This window comes from Aspergillus aculeatus (assembly GCF_001890905.1).
Source record: "Aspergillus aculeatus ATCC 16872 unplaced genomic scaffold ASPACscaffold_6, whole genome shotgun sequence".
Classification (NCBI taxonomy): domain Eukaryota; kingdom Fungi; phylum Ascomycota; class Eurotiomycetes; order Eurotiales; family Aspergillaceae; genus Aspergillus; species Aspergillus aculeatus.
This window is the reverse complement of record NW_017962981.1, coordinates 1,397,621-1,417,314: the sequence shown is the minus strand read 5'-3', so window position 1 is coordinate 1,417,314 and position 19,694 is coordinate 1,397,621. Positions and strand designations below refer to the sequence as shown.

At 50.9% G+C, this 19,694-nt stretch overlaps 6 protein-coding genes and 2 non-coding genes across 8 annotated transcripts; 4 read left to right on the top strand and 4 right to left on the bottom strand.

Annotated features, from left to right (window-relative positions):
- Positions 1 to 701: 701 nt before the first annotated feature.
- Positions 702 to 1,745, bottom strand: ASPACDRAFT_117747 (DNA-directed RNA polymerase core subunit RPO26). The gene is made up of 4 exons (XM_020196094.1): positions 1,558 to 1,745; positions 1,137 to 1,427; positions 946 to 1,065; positions 702 to 888 (listed from the first exon to the last, which is right to left on the bottom strand). The coding sequence occupies exons 1-4, from the start codon at positions 1,590 to 1,592 to the stop codon at positions 855 to 857; spliced, it is 480 nt and encodes a 159-aa protein (XP_020057372.1). The 5' UTR covers positions 1,593 to 1,745; the 3' UTR covers positions 702 to 854.
- Positions 1,746 to 1,855: 110 nt separating this feature from the next.
- On the top strand, positions 1,856 to 3,879 carry ASPACDRAFT_117744 (uncharacterized protein). Its single transcript, XM_020196093.1, has 2 exons — positions 1,856 to 2,034; positions 2,097 to 3,879. Exons 1-2 carry the CDS (start codon positions 1,953 to 1,955, stop codon positions 3,821 to 3,823), a joined length of 1,809 nt encoding a protein of 602 aa, XP_020057371.1. The 5' UTR covers positions 1,856 to 1,952; the 3' UTR covers positions 3,824 to 3,879.
- Positions 3,880 to 4,855: 976 nt separating this feature from the next.
- ASPACDRAFT_42530 (uncharacterized protein) lies at positions 4,856 to 6,431 on the bottom strand (the record flags this gene model as incomplete). The annotated part of the gene is made up of 3 exons (XM_020201117.1): positions 4,856 to 4,975; positions 5,024 to 5,778; positions 5,843 to 6,431. 3 exons carry the CDS (start codon positions 6,429 to 6,431, stop codon positions 4,856 to 4,858), a joined length of 1,464 nt encoding a protein of 487 aa, XP_020057370.1.
- Positions 6,432 to 8,974: 2,543 nt separating this feature from the next.
- Positions 8,975 to 11,787, top strand: ASPACDRAFT_51808 (glycoside hydrolase family 3 protein; the record flags this gene model as incomplete). Its single annotated transcript, XM_020202531.1, has 5 exons — positions 8,975 to 9,109; positions 9,195 to 9,399; positions 9,460 to 9,531; positions 9,591 to 9,762; positions 9,834 to 11,787. 5 exons carry the CDS (start codon positions 8,975 to 8,977, stop codon positions 11,785 to 11,787), a joined length of 2,538 nt encoding a protein of 845 aa, XP_020057369.1.
- A 314-nt stretch (positions 11,788 to 12,101) lies between these two features.
- Positions 12,102 to 12,173, top strand: ASPACDRAFT_t134. The gene has a single exon. It is a non-coding gene; the product is annotated as a tRNA-Glu (tRNA).
- Positions 12,174 to 12,404: 231 nt separating this feature from the next.
- ASPACDRAFT_t129 lies at positions 12,405 to 12,476 on the bottom strand. The gene has a single exon. It is a non-coding gene; the product is annotated as a tRNA-Glu (tRNA).
- A 690-nt stretch (positions 12,477 to 13,166) lies between these two features.
- Positions 13,167 to 13,664, top strand: ASPACDRAFT_42528 (uncharacterized protein; the record flags this gene model as incomplete). The annotated part of the gene is made up of 2 exons (XM_020201116.1): positions 13,167 to 13,358; positions 13,422 to 13,664. The coding sequence occupies 2 exons, from the start codon at positions 13,167 to 13,169 to the stop codon at positions 13,662 to 13,664; spliced, it is 435 nt and encodes a 144-aa protein (XP_020057368.1).
- A 3,616-nt stretch (positions 13,665 to 17,280) lies between these two features.
- Positions 17,281 to 18,716, bottom strand: ASPACDRAFT_27003 (type I HSP40 co-chaperone YDJ1; the record flags this gene model as incomplete). The annotated part of the gene is made up of 4 exons (XM_020199461.1): positions 17,281 to 17,597; positions 17,653 to 18,474; positions 18,548 to 18,617; positions 18,681 to 18,716. The coding sequence occupies 4 exons, from the start codon at positions 18,714 to 18,716 to the stop codon at positions 17,281 to 17,283; spliced, it is 1,245 nt and encodes a 414-aa protein (XP_020057367.1).
- Between the last annotated feature and the right edge of the window lie 978 nt (positions 18,717 to 19,694).

The following is a 19,694-nucleotide window of genomic DNA, read 5'->3' as shown; positions in this document are numbered from 1 at the left end:
GTTATCATGATACGTATAACTTGCTGAGGATACCGCCACTTGGATCGAAGCGAGACAGACTTAAGATGTGAGGGCAATACGCTGGAGAGAAAGAGGCAGGAAGAAATTGAATGTGATAGAGGGGTGAATGGTGGAGCGGTAGAAATCGAAGCCGCCGCGTACTCAGGTTCTTACTGAATCAGGCAAGGCGGAGTATGGCGGAGGGTTTTTTGCTTGGCTGATAGAAGGACTGCACCTCAACTACTGACACTGTTCATCAGGTATACTGGTATCAAAGTATCCATTTAATGTACATCAGTAATCGGGATATGCGTGACATCAGTTGGAAGCCACGTACAATCTCCGTACTATCGGATTATACCTAGTGGTGAGCTGGTGCCTCGTGCTTTACATGATCTATCATATGCCGCTCATGGTGAGGATCGAGCTATGCATGGATACCTGGTGTACAGAGTACTTCACCAACGAAAGACCAATAACTCAGCTTGACAGTCGTCGGTTTCCGACTAGATTGTCTACCGGTACGTCTGAGTTGCGGTCAAGGTGTGCCGTATCGAGCAAATGCAGCTATTACCGGACTCAAGCATCAAAACAAGTATATCAACATCAGTGGATTTTTTTTTCGTATTTTGCCGTTATAAACTGCGGTGCGTTATCCTTGTGTGCTTTTTTTGTGCGCTCGTCCTAGTAACCTAGGGATTGCTCGAGCCGTTCTGACTGGCTTCCCTACTCCGAAACTCCAAACGCTATGCTGCCCAAGAGAGAAACACTTAGACCGTGACAATTATGAAGCAAGAAAAGACAAGAGAAACCATTTATCAATGTACAGCCATCCATACCGTCTCCACCCTTTTTTACAACAGCTCCTCGCACGTCCAGTCCTCATACCTGGCGACGGTGGTTAGATGTGGCATTCAGGTTTTTCACGGGACAAATCGTGCTTACCATCCATCAGGAAGATATCTCCGCACAATGAGAGGAATCTTCTTCTGGTTGAGTTCCTTGATGGCGATCTGCAAAGGATCCGTTTCACCCTCAAGGTCGACAAGCACCGGAGCGTTCATACTGTTATTGATATTGCGGTCAGATTCACCCAGCACTCGTCCAGTCTATTCGGAGACATGTCCAAGACCAACCTGATTTGCAGAGCTCGAGTTCCCAAGACACGCGCCCGCTCGTACTTGGTCATGTATGGGGTCGTCGTGCGCTGGTCGTTGGGCACCTTCTTCTCCCGCGCCTGCTCCATAACCTTGCCCGAATAACCGGCATTCGGATCGCCCGAGACAACAACACGGTCGCCATTCACGGCCGGCGCATAAGACTCGCCATAGTCGTCACCTCCCTCGGCGACATCCAGGTCTTCCGGGTTGAGGAAGTCCTCGGGCTCGTTGTCATCGTAATCCTGCTCCGCGGGCTCGTAGTCGTAGCTGCAAGATAGGAGAAGATCAAAGTCAGATCATCATACATTCTCTTTAGATCCAAAGATAGCCGTTCACCAGCTGCGCGAATCCCGCGGTGCGCAATGCTAGCTACAGGTCATATCGAGGAAGCTCTTACTTATCCTCATCGCCGTGATCGCCGTAGTCCGACATGGTGCCGATCGAGATCAATTAAGACCGGAGACAAAATCGTTGACCGTGAAAGAGACGAGAAGAGGCGCCGAGACCGCGACGGGATGAGTTGAGGCGAGACAAGGAGCGATGCGACAGCCTTGCTTTGTTGAGGTGCAGAAATCGTAGTTTGCGGACCTCCAAAAGGCGGAAAAAGTTCCTGTCGTCTCGTCCGGAACTAGTCCGTTTTAGGATATATATCCTCACCGCTTTGGCAAAATTTTATCTGCAGGGCTTCTCTTTTCGGGGTTTATGGCTTCTCTCGATCGTCGATGCTTCATCTCGTCATCCTTATCATGCTATCTAGCATTCTGGGTAGATGAGGTCGCGGGTGACGGAATCATGAGTCAAAAAAGAAAGGCGACCGGGGACCTCCCTAGCCCGAAAAGGCTACAGAAGCTACCGACGCTGGACGATGATGTCGGTACGATAGAGAACATACTGCCGTTGCGATAGCATGCCCTTGCTAATACTCACACTCCACAGACCCGATTTATCGAGAGAAAGACTCCGATGTCGAATATGAGTTTTCGGACAGTGACAGTGAAGCTGGCGACAGTCTTCACGAAACGCCCGCAACGCCCATGTCGACAACATCCTCCAGATATCCTTCCGAGCTGAAAACTCACCGCTGCCCCTTCGACGGTTGCACCAAAGCGTTCAACCGCCCAGCACGACTTCAAGAGCATCTACGCTCCCACAACAATGAGCGTCTCTTTCAATGTCCCCACGATGGCTGCGACAAGAACTTCCTCCGGGCATCCCATCTGAACCATCACGTCAAGAGCGCCCACACAGGGATCCGAGACTATGTCTGCGATCGTCCCGGCTGTGGAAAGAGCTTCGTGACAGGCTCCCGTCTCCGACGACATCTGGCTGCGCACGACGGGCGGGATAAGTACCGATGCACAGAGTATCCGCCCTGCGACGAGACCTTCCGAAAACACACGACCCTTCAAAAACACATTCTGAGCGCCCATCTCAACCAGAAACCTTTCCCGTGTGCGCATGTTGACCCAGCCAGTGGCCAACGATGCCCCATGGCCTTTGATACCGCTGGACATCTCCGCGCGCATGAAAGCCGAGTCCACACCGAGAAACGCTTTGCTTGCGCCGAATGCGCTCAGCGTGCGGATCTCGAACAAACTACCACAAGCACCACAGCAGCAGGAGGAACAGCAACATTCCCTTCCTACGCCCTCCTCCAAGCCCACATCCGCGCCGCGCATCCACCACAATGCCCGCACTGCGCACTCACCTGCTCCACCACCCGAGAACTCCGCCGCCATCTAGAAGTCGCCCACGGCAACGTCCCCCTCTCGGACCGCAAAGTCTTCCCCTGCACTGTTCCCGGATGCGACAGCAGCTTCACAAAGAAGGGCAACCTGACTGTGCACGTGCGCACCGTCCACCAGGGCGAGAAGCGGTTCGTCTGCGGGGAGACCGACCTCTCGGCGTCGAAGCGCGTCGCCGGCTGGCCCGGCGGAGCCGCCCACGGCTGCGGCAAGCGCTACGGGAGCAAGCTGGCCCTCGAGGAACACATTCGCACGGCACACATGGGATTCCCGAACGCCAAGGCGGAACGACGCCAGCGGCTGGGCTTGGCGCCGAAGGTCTCCGCCCAGCAGCGAAGTAATGCGGCCGCAGCAGGCGCAGGAGCAGGACCGTCGGCGTTGGCAGCGCTGACGGGCGCCGGTTATGCCGAGGAAACGGGCCGCCAGATACCGTGCATGCAGGGAGGGTGCGCGCATCGCTTCCACCGGAACTACGACCTCTGGGTGCATATGGGGAGCAAACATGGGTACTCGGAGGATGAAATTCGAGACCTGTTCATGCAGAAAGCCTTGCTGGCGGAGGATGGCGAGCAGCAGTCTTCTTCTACTGGTGCTGCTTCTACGACTGCAGCCACGATGACGGCGGCGATGATGGGAGATCTGTTTGGACTGTACGGATTGGAGTTTGACAACGACGACGATGGGCCAGGCTACGAGCCGTATGACCTTAGTGGGAAGTCGGTTGCTGCCGGCCCGGCGGTTCAATATGGGAATGGGGAGGAGAGCGGTGGTGGCGGTGGCTATACGGCGGGAGGGTTTCCCTCTCATAATGACATGATACACGATATTGATTCCAAGATACCCAGCGCGGCGAATCCTACTGTTGATGACCTGGCTATGATTGATCCTTTGTTGGAGTTCAACAACATGGCGGCATAAAGAAAAGTTCTGATTTTGTTGGGAATCCGATTGACCTAGTTTCTATTTCGGGACACACTTTTTTCTTTTCCTTCTTTTTCTCCCTTAAATTATGGGATACCATGGCTGATCACTTCCGGGAATTTAATTGAAAAGTATGCTTGTCTTTTCCCAGGTCTGGTCTCATCAACTTTTTCTCTCTGAGTAAAACGAGTGAACCACATTCTAGATCATTTACAAACAGGGCTGTGACCAGCTATTTACTTATACACAAGTGCACTGCAGAGTAAAGACTATCAAAGCCACTGCTCAGATCTCAGTGCACATGCCCTACTCACCAACTCTCACGGGCGATCCAGGCTACCAACTTTTACACTCAAGAACCAAACCAAAGATGAGAATCTTGAGGACTATCACAACCTTTACACAATTCTACATCTGTTTGTTCTGCAATCCACATCCTTTCCCAGTCATTCTATTTTGATATGTCTCATCATGAAACATCATCGGGCGTAGATACATACATGACGAAGAAAATAACAAAAATAGTCATCCCTCCAAGGGGGCCCTGGATAGAAATCTGCACATTTCCTTTCGCTGGGTGTCTGAATTCTCAACAAAAATCAATCAAATCCAACGTGCGGTTCCGCTCGCTCCTGACTGCCACATAAGAGGTGGATGAGTAAAACCTGGGTTCCTGGAAAGATCAAGATTCGTTGAGGTTATGGAGCAAGATCGGAAAAGAACATGTATTAACAAGATTGTCCTGGGCGGTAGAGGATGGAAAGGCTTGGAAGGTAGTGCGGGCTAAGAAAGGCAAGAGTGGTTGGCTCTTTTCAATGTTCAATGCACTAGTTTGAGATTGGAGAGACTGGAACGGAGAGATTCGGCTCGTTATTGAGGTCATCAGAACGTGCCAATTCTCGGTGTTTCGTCTCAACGGTGGGAGGGTTGGAGAGAATGTTCAGGGGGAAGAGAGGTGATGGTCAAGCTATGAGCGGAGATGAATCGACCAGCTGAAGCCGGGGCTGAGATGACGAATCTTCCCGTTGCTCAGAAGAGAACCGAGACGTAATCATCCTTGTCGAAAATGTCAGGCTCCTCCGGCTCAGGCTGGACTTTCCAAATAAGCTCTGGCTCAGGGACAGATGGAGGACGGTGCTGCACCGGGATCTAAGATCAGAACGATTAGCTTGGTAAGGAAGAAGGGACGAGAGGAACGCTTGCCGGATCTTTACGAGACCACGCGTCTGCAAAGCTCGTCTCGACGGTGACAGCGTCCTTGATCAGCTGTGCCTGTTGCTGAAACGAGCGTCGAGGGAGAGGGGGTCGTGCTCGTTGGATATCCTTGGCTGTGTCCATGCCATACAGCGAGACATTCTGCGCCAAATCCTTCTCCAAGTCCTGGTCCGACCTCCACACGTCCTCGAAATAATCATCGTTGTCACCTTTCTGGCACCGCTTCTGGAATGGCACGGGGATGCGTGGGCTGGGATTGATGACTGCCACGGGCACACGGAGTTGAGTCAACCGGCGTAAGAAGACAATGGTCTTGGGGCTTGCATCTCCTGCTGGGATGAGTGACGTGAAGACTCGAGCACAATCGCAGAATAGGTGCACGGCGGGAAGGCCTCTAGCAAGCGCCAGCCAGAGCGCGGTCTTCACGAGTAGATCGTACTTGTCGTTTCCCGCCTGTCTCAACGGCCAATAAGCTAGATCACCAATGGATGCCTGAGGACTGGATGCACGAGGGGCTTCGAGGACCCTGGGTGGGAGCCATCCCCATTCGCGCGCCTTGTCCGGCTTGGTTCGGCAGAGAAGCGCCTTGTACGCATGGTATAACACGGTGAGATTCATGTTGCTCTGGTTGTACTCGTCCCAGTGAAATGTATCTTTGCAAGCATCGATGCGCAGGTGCTTCATGCTTACGAAAGCCGAGCGTTCGGCTGAGACTGGAAGGGGGTTGACAATCTTCCCTGTAATTCATCAGTAAGAAGAGACGCTAGTTAAATGAGATGAAAGGTGTATCGTTGGACTTACGCTCCTGCGGATCAAAGTGCAGAGCTGCAAGCACGTCCTTCTTGAAAGCGTTGATCACCTTGGTCGCTGCTTCGAGTTGCTGCCGGGCCTTGGTCGGGTTCGCGCGTCTAAGACTCAGCCAGTAGACGGGGCTCGTCGAGTCGCCACGCAATGGCTCGAGGAGTCTTCTCAGGGTCTCAATCTCCGATGCAAAATAAGACTCGTCGGTGATTTTGGTCGTGGCCCGCGGGACGAGCTCATTGGGAACCTGCCCATAGCGTAACAGGAGATATCTCTCGAGCTCTTCTTGCATGTCCTGTAGTTCATCGTCGGTTGTGAAGCAGAGCATTAAGAGATGCTCATATGTCCCCGGGAAAGCGGATTGTGCGAGACTTTGCAGGGCTGATATCACCTCGTTACGGAGGGTGGATGGTTCGAACCCTCTAGTAAATTGGGCCACCAGCTGATCAAGTTTCTCGTTCTCGGCCTCCATAATCTCCAGGTCTTTGTCTTCGATCATGGCAGAGTGATGTTGATTGTCACCGATGATGTCCATCGGCTGTGTGTCCACCGGGTTAGGATCGCCCGGAACATACGAGAAGTAGTCCATGTTGATCAAGAGCAGTTGGAGAACAAATAGATGAAGGCTCGAGCTTGACTAATCTCGAATCTGAAGGTAGTTCGTCCTTTGGAGCGTAGGTTAGAAGCAGGGAAAAGCCCAAAACGCAGCCAGACGAAGCCTTATTTCGGAGCGCTGTGAATCTCCCGAAGCGCCACAGTCTTCTGACTGGGCCTCCGGGGATATACAGGCTCTTTGAAAATGACCAGTGAGGCTGTAAGCTGGAAGAGACTGCGTATTGCTCCCCAGAGACGTGGCTTGATACTTAGGATGATAAAAGGAATGAGGAGGGACAGGGACAGGAAGGCGTGCAGAGAAAAAGGATGGCAGATGAGACGGGAAAAAGCTCTGAACAACAAACGCAAGAAAATAACACGGAGGACCTCAGGCAGTGAGTGTATCAGATGGTCAATACAAAGAACATGGTATGCTGCGCTGGTCCCTCCATTGTTGCTTAGTCGGCAGCGCTGTCGTCCGCGCCCTGAGGCATGAACGCACTAAGCAAACATTCTACCGTGCCTTCACTGCTCCTCTTGCATACTCAGAATTTGTGTGTGACCCTGACTAAGAAACAAAGAAAGACTCAGTTAAGCAAAATTCAATCGGGTAGACAAACTATACTCCTCGCCTGTCACTCTCATGCAAGCTTGGCATAAATCTGTTCATGATAGACGTGGAGGATGTCCACAACAAATTGCACACCCATGCCGGCCTTATGAGGTAATTTGCAAATTCATCTAATCTACTGCCAGGACATCATAATGAGTACAGGCCTGCAATTAGACATAAGTCCGATGTATTTGAGATGTCATACTAAACAAGTCTCAATGCTCTCGAACTTAGACGACGTGAACAGCCGAGTTGCTCTCCGCAACTGACATATACTCACGCCATCATATGGGACTACGTTTATTGTCGGCATCTTTGGGCGGAAGCTAGACACATTTTGCCAAAGTCGACTGGTCATCTATCTGTAAACCTCAAAACCCTAGGACGATAAGTGATGTTGCGAATAATGATCTCACAGGCAAGGTGGCTGACTTTAAAGGAGAAGACAGAACTTCACTAGAGATGCCGGAAGTGCAGACGATCAAGCAATCATCCAGACACACCAGAATGTCGAACATCGCTGCTGCAACTCAGATCCAACCCATCGTCCGCTTATAATCGAATTGCCAATTTTCTCCATACCTGCGGATATCCATGGCAGCCATACAAAATGTCGATATAAACACTTTGGTGATATCAGGTTAAAACTGAGAACCTGTAGATGAGGATTCAGCACAGCTAAGCTATGATTACTCTCCAGTCACTGCACCTGCACTTCCAATCACTGGGCAAAGTGAACAATTACTCTGTTTATAGCGAAACTGGTCTTTCAGCCATGCAGTTAGGGCTAACTAGCGGAACTCTTAGCGCCCATGGTTCTTACCCGCCCCCGCACCTGAACCTGTTGTTTCTGCTGTTGTGCTTGTTGTCGTTCGACTGGTTTCTTAATGCATTTTTGCTATTGCTTTCGATAGAATTTGCATGCGATGTCTCTTGTATATTCACTGACCTGCTTTGTTTTCTTGCCTGTTGCCTATCTTCAAAATATGGGAGACGATCCAGGTTCGCCCATTCCTCGTTGCCGAACACGACTCGACTGTCTTACACCTTGGCTATTATCAAGGGTGCACAGTGACCTCTTCTTTAACAAGTTGTCGACTTTCTCATCTGGAATGGCGTACAAATAAATAGAGCAAGAACATTCATGGGGGTTTTACCGATGAACTGCGTCGCTGGTTCATACAGTTAGGCACTGTGCTCCGCCAGTCGAACAGGAATGCCGGGAAATATAGTTCGTTGGCAGGTAAATGTGAAAGCCGAGGCCTCGACCCGACAATTATCAGTCCGAATCACTCCAGTAGCGAGGTCAAGAACAAGAGCTGTGAGCCATGTCTGAGTGGGGGCTCGGCCGCATACAGGAAAAAATAGGCATGACCCAAAGGACAAATGACAAATGCAGCTGCAAGCAAAGGATTTTGTCTACTGACGCAAGCTCCACGCCAGCAACACACCGAGGGAAAGATTCTCAGCACCAGATCGAGGTGATATGAAGCCTAGATTCTGAGAGACTATACCGGGCCGGTCCAGTATAGCAAGCAGGGGGCGGAACCCGAGACGGCTCTTTCATCAGTCATAAGATAGCCTTAATCGACCGAATTAAATGACATGATGGTCATTGTCACTCACAGTCCGGATGCGTCGGCAAGGTAATCTACTGAGTAACAGCTTATTTCAACTTGGCAAACAATCAACCATGCTGCATGCGAGGTAGAATAAGCGGGGTAGATACTAATTAGTTTAGAGTGACCGGACGGTGGATCAAATGCTATGGCGGCACAGCACGCCATAGCATTTGATCCACCGTCACTATTTAAAACCCATCGTCCATCTACACTTCCCATCTCCATTGTCCATCTATGCTGTCTACAGCCAATCCCCCTGCCATCCCCCCGCCCTTCCCCTGCCATCCCCCTGCCGTTCCAATGATGAGCGACTCACAGGACTTAGACAAGCTGCTGAGCAAGCTCACTCGTGAGGAGAAGATCTCTCTACTGGCAGCAGCCGACTGGTGGCGCACGCGAGTCATAAAGCGCGATGATGTCTTCGTTCCACACGTCAAGGTCGGCTTCCTTCGCTCGGTCGACACTTTGCCCCGATGGCACGATGCACTTCAAGCCAAACGCTAATCTATCCCGCCTTGTACAGTTCACAGATGGTCCCAACGGTGCGCGAGGGGGGAGCTATGTCAGTGGCATCAAAGCTGCCTGCTTCCCCTGCGGCACCAGCCTTGGGGCGACCTTTGACCGCGAGCTGCTCTTCCGCACAGGAAAGGAGATCGCCCGCGAAGCTCAGACAAAAGCCGCGAATGTCCTACTCGCTCCTACCATGAATGTCATACGTTCCCCTCGAGGTAATTTAACCCTGCAATCTACGCAGTGAGGCACAGGCCAACATTAATGATATCTCCTAGGGGGGCGGAATTATGAGACTTACTCCGAGGACCCCTTCGTGCTGGGAGCTCTGGCGGCAGCCTTTGTCAATGGTGGGATCTGCAATCGCAGGCCCCTCTCCTTTGCCAATTTGTTTACCTGATTCAACTAGGTTGCCAGTCCATTGGTATTGCCGCCACTCCGAAGCACTATGTGGCCAACGACACCGAGAACAACCGCAGAACTCTAACCGCCGAAATTGACGAGCAAACTCTTCGAGAGATCTACATGCTTCCGTTTCAATTACTGATGAGATGGGCTAAGCCACTTTGTTTCATGGCCAGGTATGCGACCTGGTCACCAAGGCAGTGGTCTCACCGGACAACGAATTGACTGACTTGGCTTCATGGTGCAGCTATAACCGCGTGAATGGGACATATGTTGCTGATAGTCCCCAACTAGTCAATCAGGTCCTGCGAGACGAATGGGGCTTTGATGGTGTCGTTGTCTCAGATTGGATGGGAGTTTACTCTACTGCAGACAGCATAAATGCAGGGGTGGACTTGGAAATGCCCGGGCCAACGAGATGGCGCGGGGAGAAGCTCGCGCGAGCGGTAAATGATGGGCAGGTAGCTGAGCAGGTCGTCGACGAGTCAGCCCGCAGAATCTTGCAGCTTGCTTGTCGTCTCAAGAGGTTCGAGCATCCCGAGGAACCACCCGAAGATGCAGTCGAGAACCTTGACAGAGATGAGTTTATCTGTGACAGTGGTGCAGAGGGTATGGTTCTCTTAAAGAACGAAAATATTCTTCCACTGCCAAAGGGTGTCACAGTGGCTTTAATAGGACACCACGCTATGGAAGCCAGTCTTGGTGGAGGAGGGAGTGCCCGGGTAGATTCCCTGCACGCTGTCTCTCCCATAGAGGGGCTCGGTAAAGCTGGCTTTCAAGTCAAGGCTGTGCCTGGAGTCCCAGTATTTGGTTCCCTGCCGCATGCTGATCCTTCAATCATGTTTTCCTCAGATACTAAGATGCAGGCGAAGGAGCCAGTGAAGCTGGAATGGTTCAATGGCCATGTGATTGGTAAGAACCCGGTCTTTTCAGAGACCAAAGAGCAGGCAGAGTACATGATCAAGGAGAAATGGCCGGACTACCTCGGCCAAGACTACTGCACCCGAATGACTTTTGGTATTCGTCCGTTAACGTCTGGGGAGCACATCTTGTCTATCATTTCGACCGGGCCTGCAGTCTGTTATATCAATGATGAAAAGGTTTTTGAGAGACCTCAAGAAGCCGACTTGCGTCCAGAATCTTTCTACTTTTTCAAATCGAAGTTGGAGCGACGGTTTACCTACTCAATGCAAGCAGGTCAATCATACACGCTAATGCTGGAATCGTGGAATACCGATCCTCTTATTCTCTATGCCAAGCCCCTCTTCGGTCGAATGTTCCAAGGGTCCGCTCTGCGGTTTCATGAGTTTATCGATATCCCCAGCAGAATTCAAGATGCGCGTACAGTAGCACAGGAAGTGAAGTATGCCATCGTCTGCGTGGGAACGACCAACGAGATTGAATCTGAAGGATTCGATCGGGAGTCTATGGATCTGTCGTCCCTTCAGTACGAGCAGATCGCCGCTGTCGCTGCGGTAAACCCTCGCACAATCGTGGTCAATTTCAGCGGAGGACCCGTTGGGCTCACCCAGTTTATAGATTCCGTGCCAGCAGTTGTGCAAGCATGGTTTCCAGGTCAAGAAGCTGGTCGTTCATTGGCACGCGTGCTCGGCGGAGACACGAACCCCGGCGGTCGTCTCCCCTTCTCGTGGCCACGTCGAGATGAAGACAATCCCAGCTTTGCCAACTTCCCGTGCGACGAGAACAACGTGGTCCGATACGCCGAAGGGCTTGATGTTGGTTATAGATACTATGATCGCCCGGAGAACCCAGATCCACTGTTTCCATTTGGGTTCGGCCTTTCTTATACCGACTTCAGGGTCTTCGGAGTTCGCATCACGGACACGTCGATCTCAGATCCAGAAGGCACGGTGGTAGTCTCTTGTCGGGTTCGGAACATCGGGATACGAAGGGGCGCAACTGTCATTCAGTACTACGTCAGCCCGCCACGGGACCGGGTGAAGAGCCAACGACCATTGAAAGAACTTAAAGAGTTCCGAAGATTGAGCCTGCAGCCCGGCGAAGAGCAGGATATGTCTGTCACGTTGGATAAATACAGTGTCAGCAGTTACAATGCTCAACAGCACTGCTGGGAGGTAAAGGAGGGTCAATACAAAGTGCATGTCGGGCTTTCATCTACAGAGATCTCTTCGACAGTTGGCTTCCATGTTGGCCGAGGCTTCAAGTGGTGCGGTCTATAGATGTAGTCTATAGATGGCGGATGGGGGGCTATGGGAAAGAGATGATCGAGACAACCAAGAACTCCGTTCATGGGTAGAAAAGAAGAGGAACGCCCGCAGGGCATTCGCTCTGATCTATGTACTATACGTTTTGAGTACCATGCGTGCCTAAGACACCATGGCCGGAAATATGACGGGTCGCCAAGGAGCAGAATCTTGTGCTCTGGGTTGTGATGTTGTATGCTTGGAAGTCCAGCCCGATGTCAGCGATTACACCAGAGGGGCTCTCATAATTAAATTCTGTTAGCAAATGCTGTGATATCATTTCAACAAGATCCGATGTGGTGTAATGGCTAACATCGCTGTCTCTCACACAGCAGCTCGGGGTTCGATTCCCCGCATCGGAGTTTTCTTTTTGATCTATCTATCTTTCTAGATAGACCTTGATCAATCGGCCATGGAAAGCGGATGTGGTTGGTGGATTGGATGGACGAACAATTGCTGTGTGGGGGGGGTAATGTACAACATCACTGTCGTACTTTTTTTCTCAGCCGGGGTAAAATCTTCCCTCTAGTCGTGCGTTGGGGTAGATAGACGTTGCTATGCAAGAACAGACAAAAAAAAAAAGCAAAAGAGAACTCCGATGCGGGGAATCGAACCCCGAGCTGCTGTGTGAGAGACAGCGATGTTAGCCATTACACCACATCGGATCTTGTTGAAACGATTTGATTATTGTAGCTTTATAAAGTATTTGTTACTTCTTGATGAGCCCCAACAACCTCAATAGAAGCCTCAAACTTACATACAGCCTCTCAGTGAAGAAACCGGAATTCCAAGTTATTGAATTGGTCCGAGTTAAGGTCTGGGAGACTGCCAGCTACAGTTAATGTAGCAGAAAAGAGGTTCGAGCGGTTGTTGTCTGGAAAGCCATAATACTTGATGAATAAAGCTGACCCTACATTCAAGGCAGCGCCTGGATAACTTCACCATTGTCCATCAATGAATGAAGCAGAATCTCTCAACCATTGAATCCGAGACCATTCATCCTCTTCACCGTCGTCCTCCCACCCTCCTTTGCAACATAAAAAGGCCCTCTCCCCTCTCCTTTTTTTCCTTCTTTCCTCCTCCATCCATCTTCTTCTTCCTCCTCCTCCTCCTCCTCCTCCTCCTCCTTCATCCATCCTCATTCTTCATACATCCACCAACGCCTGGAAGTCTCAAAGCCCAGAGGAAAGGTGATTCCAAGTTAGAACTCGCCACTATCTTTGTTTCATGGCCTCGCCTCCAGCTCCTATTCTCCCTGCCAGTTCCCCCGGGCGCAGCGCGTAGGTTTCCGCCGTCAGCTACAAGGTTGATACTATATCAGCACTTTGAGGACCTCAACATCAGTCCAAGGCGCCATGAAGAGTGCTGTGATGCGGCCACGAAGGTCCATATCGACGATCAAAAAATGGCGTGGACCGAAGAGGATCGGCGCCTCGAAGCTCTTTGCGACTCGTGGCTCCATCTTTGTGACAGATACAAAAGAGGCGGCAGTCCACGCCGCAGAGACAGGAGCAATTATTGCTCGGAACTACAACGGGGTAGAGTACGTATGCCTTGTTGATCTTGATCTCAATGAGCCTGTGAGCTGACATACTGGCCGGAGGGATTAGAAATCGACTGCGACCACTTTTGGAAAGCTGGCCAAGGCTATCTGCCAGGGCGTCATTGTGCCTGAGGATGTTGGCACCATCATTCTCGATGGAGGGGATACGCCGCTGCTTGACACTGGGACGAATTCGCAAGTGGAGCGCCTGTGCGAATTCCTCGGTGACGATCTCACTGTTGTGCGCTCCAAGATGCCTGATGAAGTCAGGCTGACAAATCATCAGCAACACGATCATTTCTCTTCCTAGCTTATGGGAGTGAAACCCAATCCCAGGTGATGAGGATCGAGATCCCTAGCCTACAGAATTTAAGCCGTCTCGATGACCAAATTTCAGACTGAGATCTTTCGATATGAGCCCCCGTGAGCCCGTGCGACAGCCACCAGCTCAAGTAGGGGGCTTCGCCTGGTCTCTGAAGATATTGACCGCATGATAATGCGGATCAAAGGGCATCCAGAATCGAGCCCGTTCAGGGATGCATCACTGCCCTTTGGAGAATGGGCAGGGCACTTGCTTGTGATCCCTAGATAATTCTGCCCAGGAATAATCGTGCTCGTATGAGTTCCCCGGCCATCCGGCCAAAAAACTGCATGGACCTGCCGCTGTCCTTTTCAGGGCACAGGTAGAGTTCTTCACCTTCTTAGTCGTCCATTCGAATGTGATTAGGAGGATCGAGTTCTTCAACGTTCCATTTGTGAGTGAAGACTGGTTTCAGTATTCAAGGCTGTCGGAGTTCCGCAATCTGAGACATGTCCAATTTGGGCATGTCCCGATCAGACAGGAGAGTGGTTGGTCCACTTCTATGACCAACCACACTTCTGTCTGGTCAGCAACAGCGACAATTATTATTTTGATGTCGAAGTATATTCTTATGATGGACGCTCGTCGATCGACTATCAGCGCTTGGACCATGGCGGAAGTTGTGGTTTGTTCTATGCCTTGTTCAAGGTTATAATCAAGAGGAACCCTCGTCTCTTGATTGCCGGAACCTTGACCCATAAGTTCAGGGTAGAATTGACCCGGCCAGACCATTTCTGCAGAGGCATGTTCTTTGTACCAACCACTCTTTATGGTCAGCAATGATTATCATTTCACCATCGAGGTGTACCCATTCGCTGGGCGGTCGTCAGTTGATTACCAGAGGCTCGATCATAGAGGGAGTTGTGGTCTTTCCTACTATTGATTTAACCTGTATGACCGGGGACTGGCTGGGAATTCAGTGGAAACGGCCTTGGCCAATGTTGAGACTGAAAATGGCACTCCAAAATGTGGAAGTGTATGCATTTGATAGTCGGGAGTTCTGGTAACTATCAACACCTCGACTATGGGCTAGTGATTCGCCTTTTTTACTAGCCGTTTAACCTTGGCATCAAAGACAATGCGTCTGATATACTCACTGGAAGTTCAGCTTTACAAGCAACTGGTTGAGTTGACTCCACCGAATCATTACTTTCCCGGCAATCGTGCTCTTTCTACCTCACCTTCAGCCAATGGTGCCAAAAAAGAATTCTGCTTGCAGTGGAAATAATCTCCGAGGCTATTTACAAAGCCGCTAAGTCTGCTACTGCTGCTACATACTGGAAGTTCAACTCCAAGCAAAAGCAAAAACTGGTTGAGTGGACCCTCGCCAAATCATTACCTTTCCCGGAAGCTCACCTTGCTCTTTTCTTTCCTCAACTTTAGCTAATGGTGTCGAAAAAAGAATCCTATTTGCAGTGGAAAATCTCCAAAGCTATCAACAAGGGACAGCTAAGTCTGCTTTGCCACTGAAGCCGAATCCCCAGCCCCAGTGCCACTCATCAACCTAGGCTACATTGTAGTACTAGGTCAGTGACCGCAGACCAAAGTACCAAGAAACAAGAACTCGAAAGCAAATCGTATCGTGACATGCGGCATGTGCAATATGGAGTTGGAAGGGTCATTGTCTTTCTTACAATCGGTTGCGACCGGGCTCGCACAGATGATGATGCGATGTGCTCCGCTTGTAGAAGAGAAGACGAAGCTCAGCATCTTGTCTCGCCTCTCGAGAAGCATTACTCATCGGGGAGAAAGAAGTTTAGCCGGGTCATTGACAAGTTCTTTGAGATGGCGAGGGCGAGTTTAGAGGAGAAAGAAGCAGGGGAGACAGACCTCGTTGCGGATTCACGTGCACCAGCTAAGCGGAATCGATCCGTGGCCATCAGACTCGAAGTGGAAATGGAAGATCGGCAAGTACTACACCACACCGACAGGAAGGGTGAGAAGTTGAAGGAAGACGATTGGAAGTCGAAACTCCAGCGCAGGTTGGCGAAGATGCCTTCAGGGGGGCGGCGGACACATCCCATGAAGTCGAAACCCCGGCCCAGGTTGGCGGCGCTTACCTTCAGTTGAGATTCTATATCCATCAGCTAGGCAGTCTCGATCGAAGGTATCCTAGATGCGCGAGGAGTACTACATCAACAAGGATAAGAAGTCGAATGAAGAGGATGGGAAATCGAACGGGAGGATGAGAAGTCGACCCCTCCAGCACAAGTTTGCGACGATGCCTTCAGGAAATGCAGGGTCCTTTCTGGCGGTAAAAGATCCTTTAAGCAAGGGCTCTTGTCTACGACGGTGGGCCGCTTTTCAAGAACTCCAAGTCTAAGTCTGCCGGTGGTATACCATTCCTTACCAATCACTTGGACCACCTCCTCAAGGCATCTTGAGCACCGCCTGATCCTTGCTATCTCAACGCCATGGGGCTTGAAAGAAGTCACACGAACACGCATTACATCAGGATCGGAAGTATTATCAGGGGTAGTAGGGTATTTTTGAGTCAAAAGGTTTTACTACATCAGGGTTCTCTACTGAGTAATACTATATGTATATAATCTGAGACATTGGGATCATATCTGGGTGGGTCATGCATTCAAGCTATCGATCAATCAAGCTAGGGAACTTGGTCTGGTCTTTGCGAATCGGCCAGATTGTCATGCTGGCCCAGTGGGCACTATACGTGGGCTTTCCTGATTTCTATGGAGACAATCTTCTATGATAGCTGATGAGTTTGCTGATCAGACGCGGCTTATGAGAATCAGACCCTCGCGATTATCATTTTGTCTCCTTTTATTTTTGCAGTGGGCCAACTGTTTTATGTATTCTGATATAGTAATAGTTTCTTATCCTCGAGGACAGCGATGCCAAACAATTGTTCAGCCTGCCCAGTAGCGAGGGAGGGCTGCTAGTATCGTGGAAAAAGATACATCTACATATATGCAAATACCAGAAGCGTGGCCACGGCTACTTTGCCCACAGTCTATGAGAATGGAATGCGAATACAGATGAAGGGAACTCGGCTCACAACTGAAGTATGACATGCGATACCCAAAGTCGCGCTGGTAGTCTATGGAACTTTAGAAAAACGAAAACACTTGACCTCGTCTCCTCTTCCCAACAGGCCCTTGCCCATCCACATGTAAACAAGGAAAGCCGACGGAGAGAAGAGAAAGAAAAGAGAAGTTACTCTGTGAAATGTCATGATCTCATCAATCTATTCATCAAATTCCATCGGCTTCGTTTTCCCCACAGAGAAGAGCCGAAGGCCAAGGAACACGGGAAAAGAGAACATTGAACATGGGAATCTCAAAGTGTCGGATTGGAAATGGTGATAGAAAGAAGAGAAATGCAAGCAAGGAAAAGAAAAGAAAAGAAAATATCCATTGTCATCTTCCGAATTCTTCAGTGCAAACGCCATCGCAAGTGTCAATGTCATCACATGAGAAACACAAAAACAAAACCGAGCAACAGCACCAGGGCAGAAACCCCCCACATGGTATCATAAGCGAATCTCAGAAAGCCCCAGCGCATCATCATCATGCATCTACTACTGTCCCTCTCCCAGAACGGTTTACTGAGAGGCGCACTGCACGCGCTCAGCACCAGGAGGAACATCATCGTCATCCTCGTCCATGGAGTTGGCAGCTCCATGGGCGCGCGCCTGGGAGTAATCGCTGCCGTCAATGTCTTCAATCTCGAAGTCCTCAACCATGGCATCAGCCGCGGGCTTGGCCTGCTCCAAGCGGGGAGGCAGGACCTGTTCGAGCAACTCGAGGTTCTTGAGCTGATCCTTCTCAGGGAACTTGACGTCGAACTGGATGTAGAGGTTGCCGAAGTCGTGGTGGCGGTAGGAAGGCATACCCTGGCCCTTGATGACCTTGATAGCACCTGCGGAGTTTGTCAGTTAAGGAGCCGGACAACGGGCTAAGCTGGGAATACTAACCAGGAGTGATAACCTCGCCAGGGGCGATGTTGACGGTCAACCAGCGCTCATCCAAGTGCTCAATGTTGATGGTGCCACCGGCGAGAGCGGTGAGCAGGTCGATCTCAGCCTGGTAGAAGAGGTCGTCATCCTTGCGCTGGAAGCGAGGGTGCGGCTTCTGCTCGATCTCAAAGACAACATCACCGGGCATAACGCCGGGCATCTGGTCACCCTCACCGCGGAACTCGATCTTCTGTCCGTTCTTGACACCCTTGTCCACGTGGACGTGGAGGACCTTACGCTCGACCACGGTCTTCTTGCCGTTACACTTCTTGCAACGATCCTTATCGCGGATGATCTCGCCCTCGCCGTTACAGTCGGGGCAGACGGTCTGGAAGCGCTGGATCATGGGACCCATCTGGCGCATCATCGTCTTCATACCGCTGCCGTTACAGCCCGTGCAGGACTTGACAGCACCCTCCTTACCACCGCGACCGTCACAGCCCGCGCAGATGACAGACTTCTGCAGAGCCAGCTTCGACACCTTACCGCGGTAGATGTCCTCCAGGTTGACCTTGTGCACGTGGTGGATAGTGCGGGCTTTCTTGGGGCCCTGGTCGCGCATGCCGCCGCCGAACATGCCCCCGAAACCACCGCCGCCGCCGCCGAAGAACTGGGCGAACAGATCCTCAGCGCCCATACCACCGCCGGCACCGCCATGCTCGAGACCCTCCTCACCGAGCTGGTCGTAGAGGGAACGCTTCTGGGGGTCGGACAGGATTTCGTAAGCGTGGGACAACTCCTTGAACTTCTCGGCAGCTTCAGGGTTGTTGGTGTTCTTGTCTGTCGGTGTAGGAACACTGATTAGTGTACCGAACGAGATAACTGGCGCATTCGCGACTGTGGAAGCACATACCAGGGTGATACTTCAAAGCACCCTTCTTGTAGGCAGTCTTAAGTTGGGCCTCAGTGGCCGTGGGGGCGACCTGTCCGTCTCGCTGTTAATCCGCAAGTTTCAAACCAAAACTCAAATTTGCAGGAAAACGTACCCCGAGGGTGTCGTAGAACTTGGTTTCCTTGACCATTTTGATCTAAATCTGAAAAATTTAAGGGGACGGAAGAGGGGGGTATCGAGTGATATCGAAATCAAAGAACTTTTCGGAGGAAAGTGAGAAGGCGAGAGAGATTCAGCCGGCAAGTCTACAGCAGAGGGTATTGAAAAAAGCGACGAAGGGCGAGAACGGGGATCAGAAGCGCCGGTTTTCGAGCAAAGAAGCGCGCACAGCGACGAGACGTGAAAGAGAGGAGTGGACAAGGGTGAGAGAAAGCGGAGGAGAAGACGAGAGGAGAGGAGAGAAGAGGAGAGAAAGTGGGATAAGAAAGTTGTTGAACAGAGAGACAAGACAACTCGTTCGGGATTATCAAAGCCAAGGGAGCAACAGCAAGCCTCAGGCGGCGAAAGAAAAGAGGCGGAGTTTGGTCACTGGTAAATTACCGGTAACAGGCACCAAGTTTGCCAAGCGTTGCGGGCGATCTCAGGGATTTTGATACCGGAGATACGATGTGGCGAAAGTCCGGAAGTATAGAAAATTATGAAAAGATTACTTTGGTATTAGGGGGATGAGGAGGATTGAACTGAGAAAGAACTAGAAAGATAGACAACGTAACCATCCCTTCCAGACCAGACGCAACCAGGCTGCTTTTGAACCAATTGAGAGGGCGAGAATAGTGAGTAGGTGTCTTATCCTCAGACTGAATGATGATGTTCTCGTTGTTTCGACTGCCCCGTCATCCGCCGCTTTGCTGGCCCGAGCGCGCCTGGAAGTGTTTCCATGGCTTTCGGTCCTCTTCCATCGCTTTCCATCACTTTCGACTCCTTTCTGCGGTAGCAATCAGGCTGTCCAGGTTGGTAATCTATACTTCAGCTCCAACTTTACACGTCTTTTTCATGTGGAAATTGTCCGACTTGATCATCAAAAGGATGCTCAATTTTAGATTTAGATTGTAACCCCCAAACGGACTGACAATAGTTCTCACAAGTCAAGAATCTTATCATTAACCAG

Bases quoted from the DNA above. Each gene is read 5' to 3' on its own strand.
- ASPACDRAFT_117744 (XM_020196093.1), top strand. From the start codon at position 1,953: ATGAGTCAAAAAAGAAAGGCGACCGGGGACCTCCCTAGCCCGAAAAGG. The intron at 2,035-2,096 runs GTACGATAGAGA...CACACTCCACAG, and splicing joins GACGCTGGACGATGATGTCG to ACCCGATTTATCGAGAGAAA.
- ASPACDRAFT_117747 (XM_020196094.1), bottom strand. From the start codon at position 1,592: ATGTCGGACTACGGCGATCACGGCGATGAGGATAA. The intron at 1,428-1,557 runs GTAAGAGCTTCC...CCTATCTTGCAG, and splicing joins GATCACGGCGATGAGGATAA to CTACGACTACGAGCCCGCGG. The intron at 889-945 runs GTAAGCACGATT...CACCGTCGCCAG, and splicing joins AGATATCTTCCTGATGGATG to GTATGAGGACTGGACGTGCG.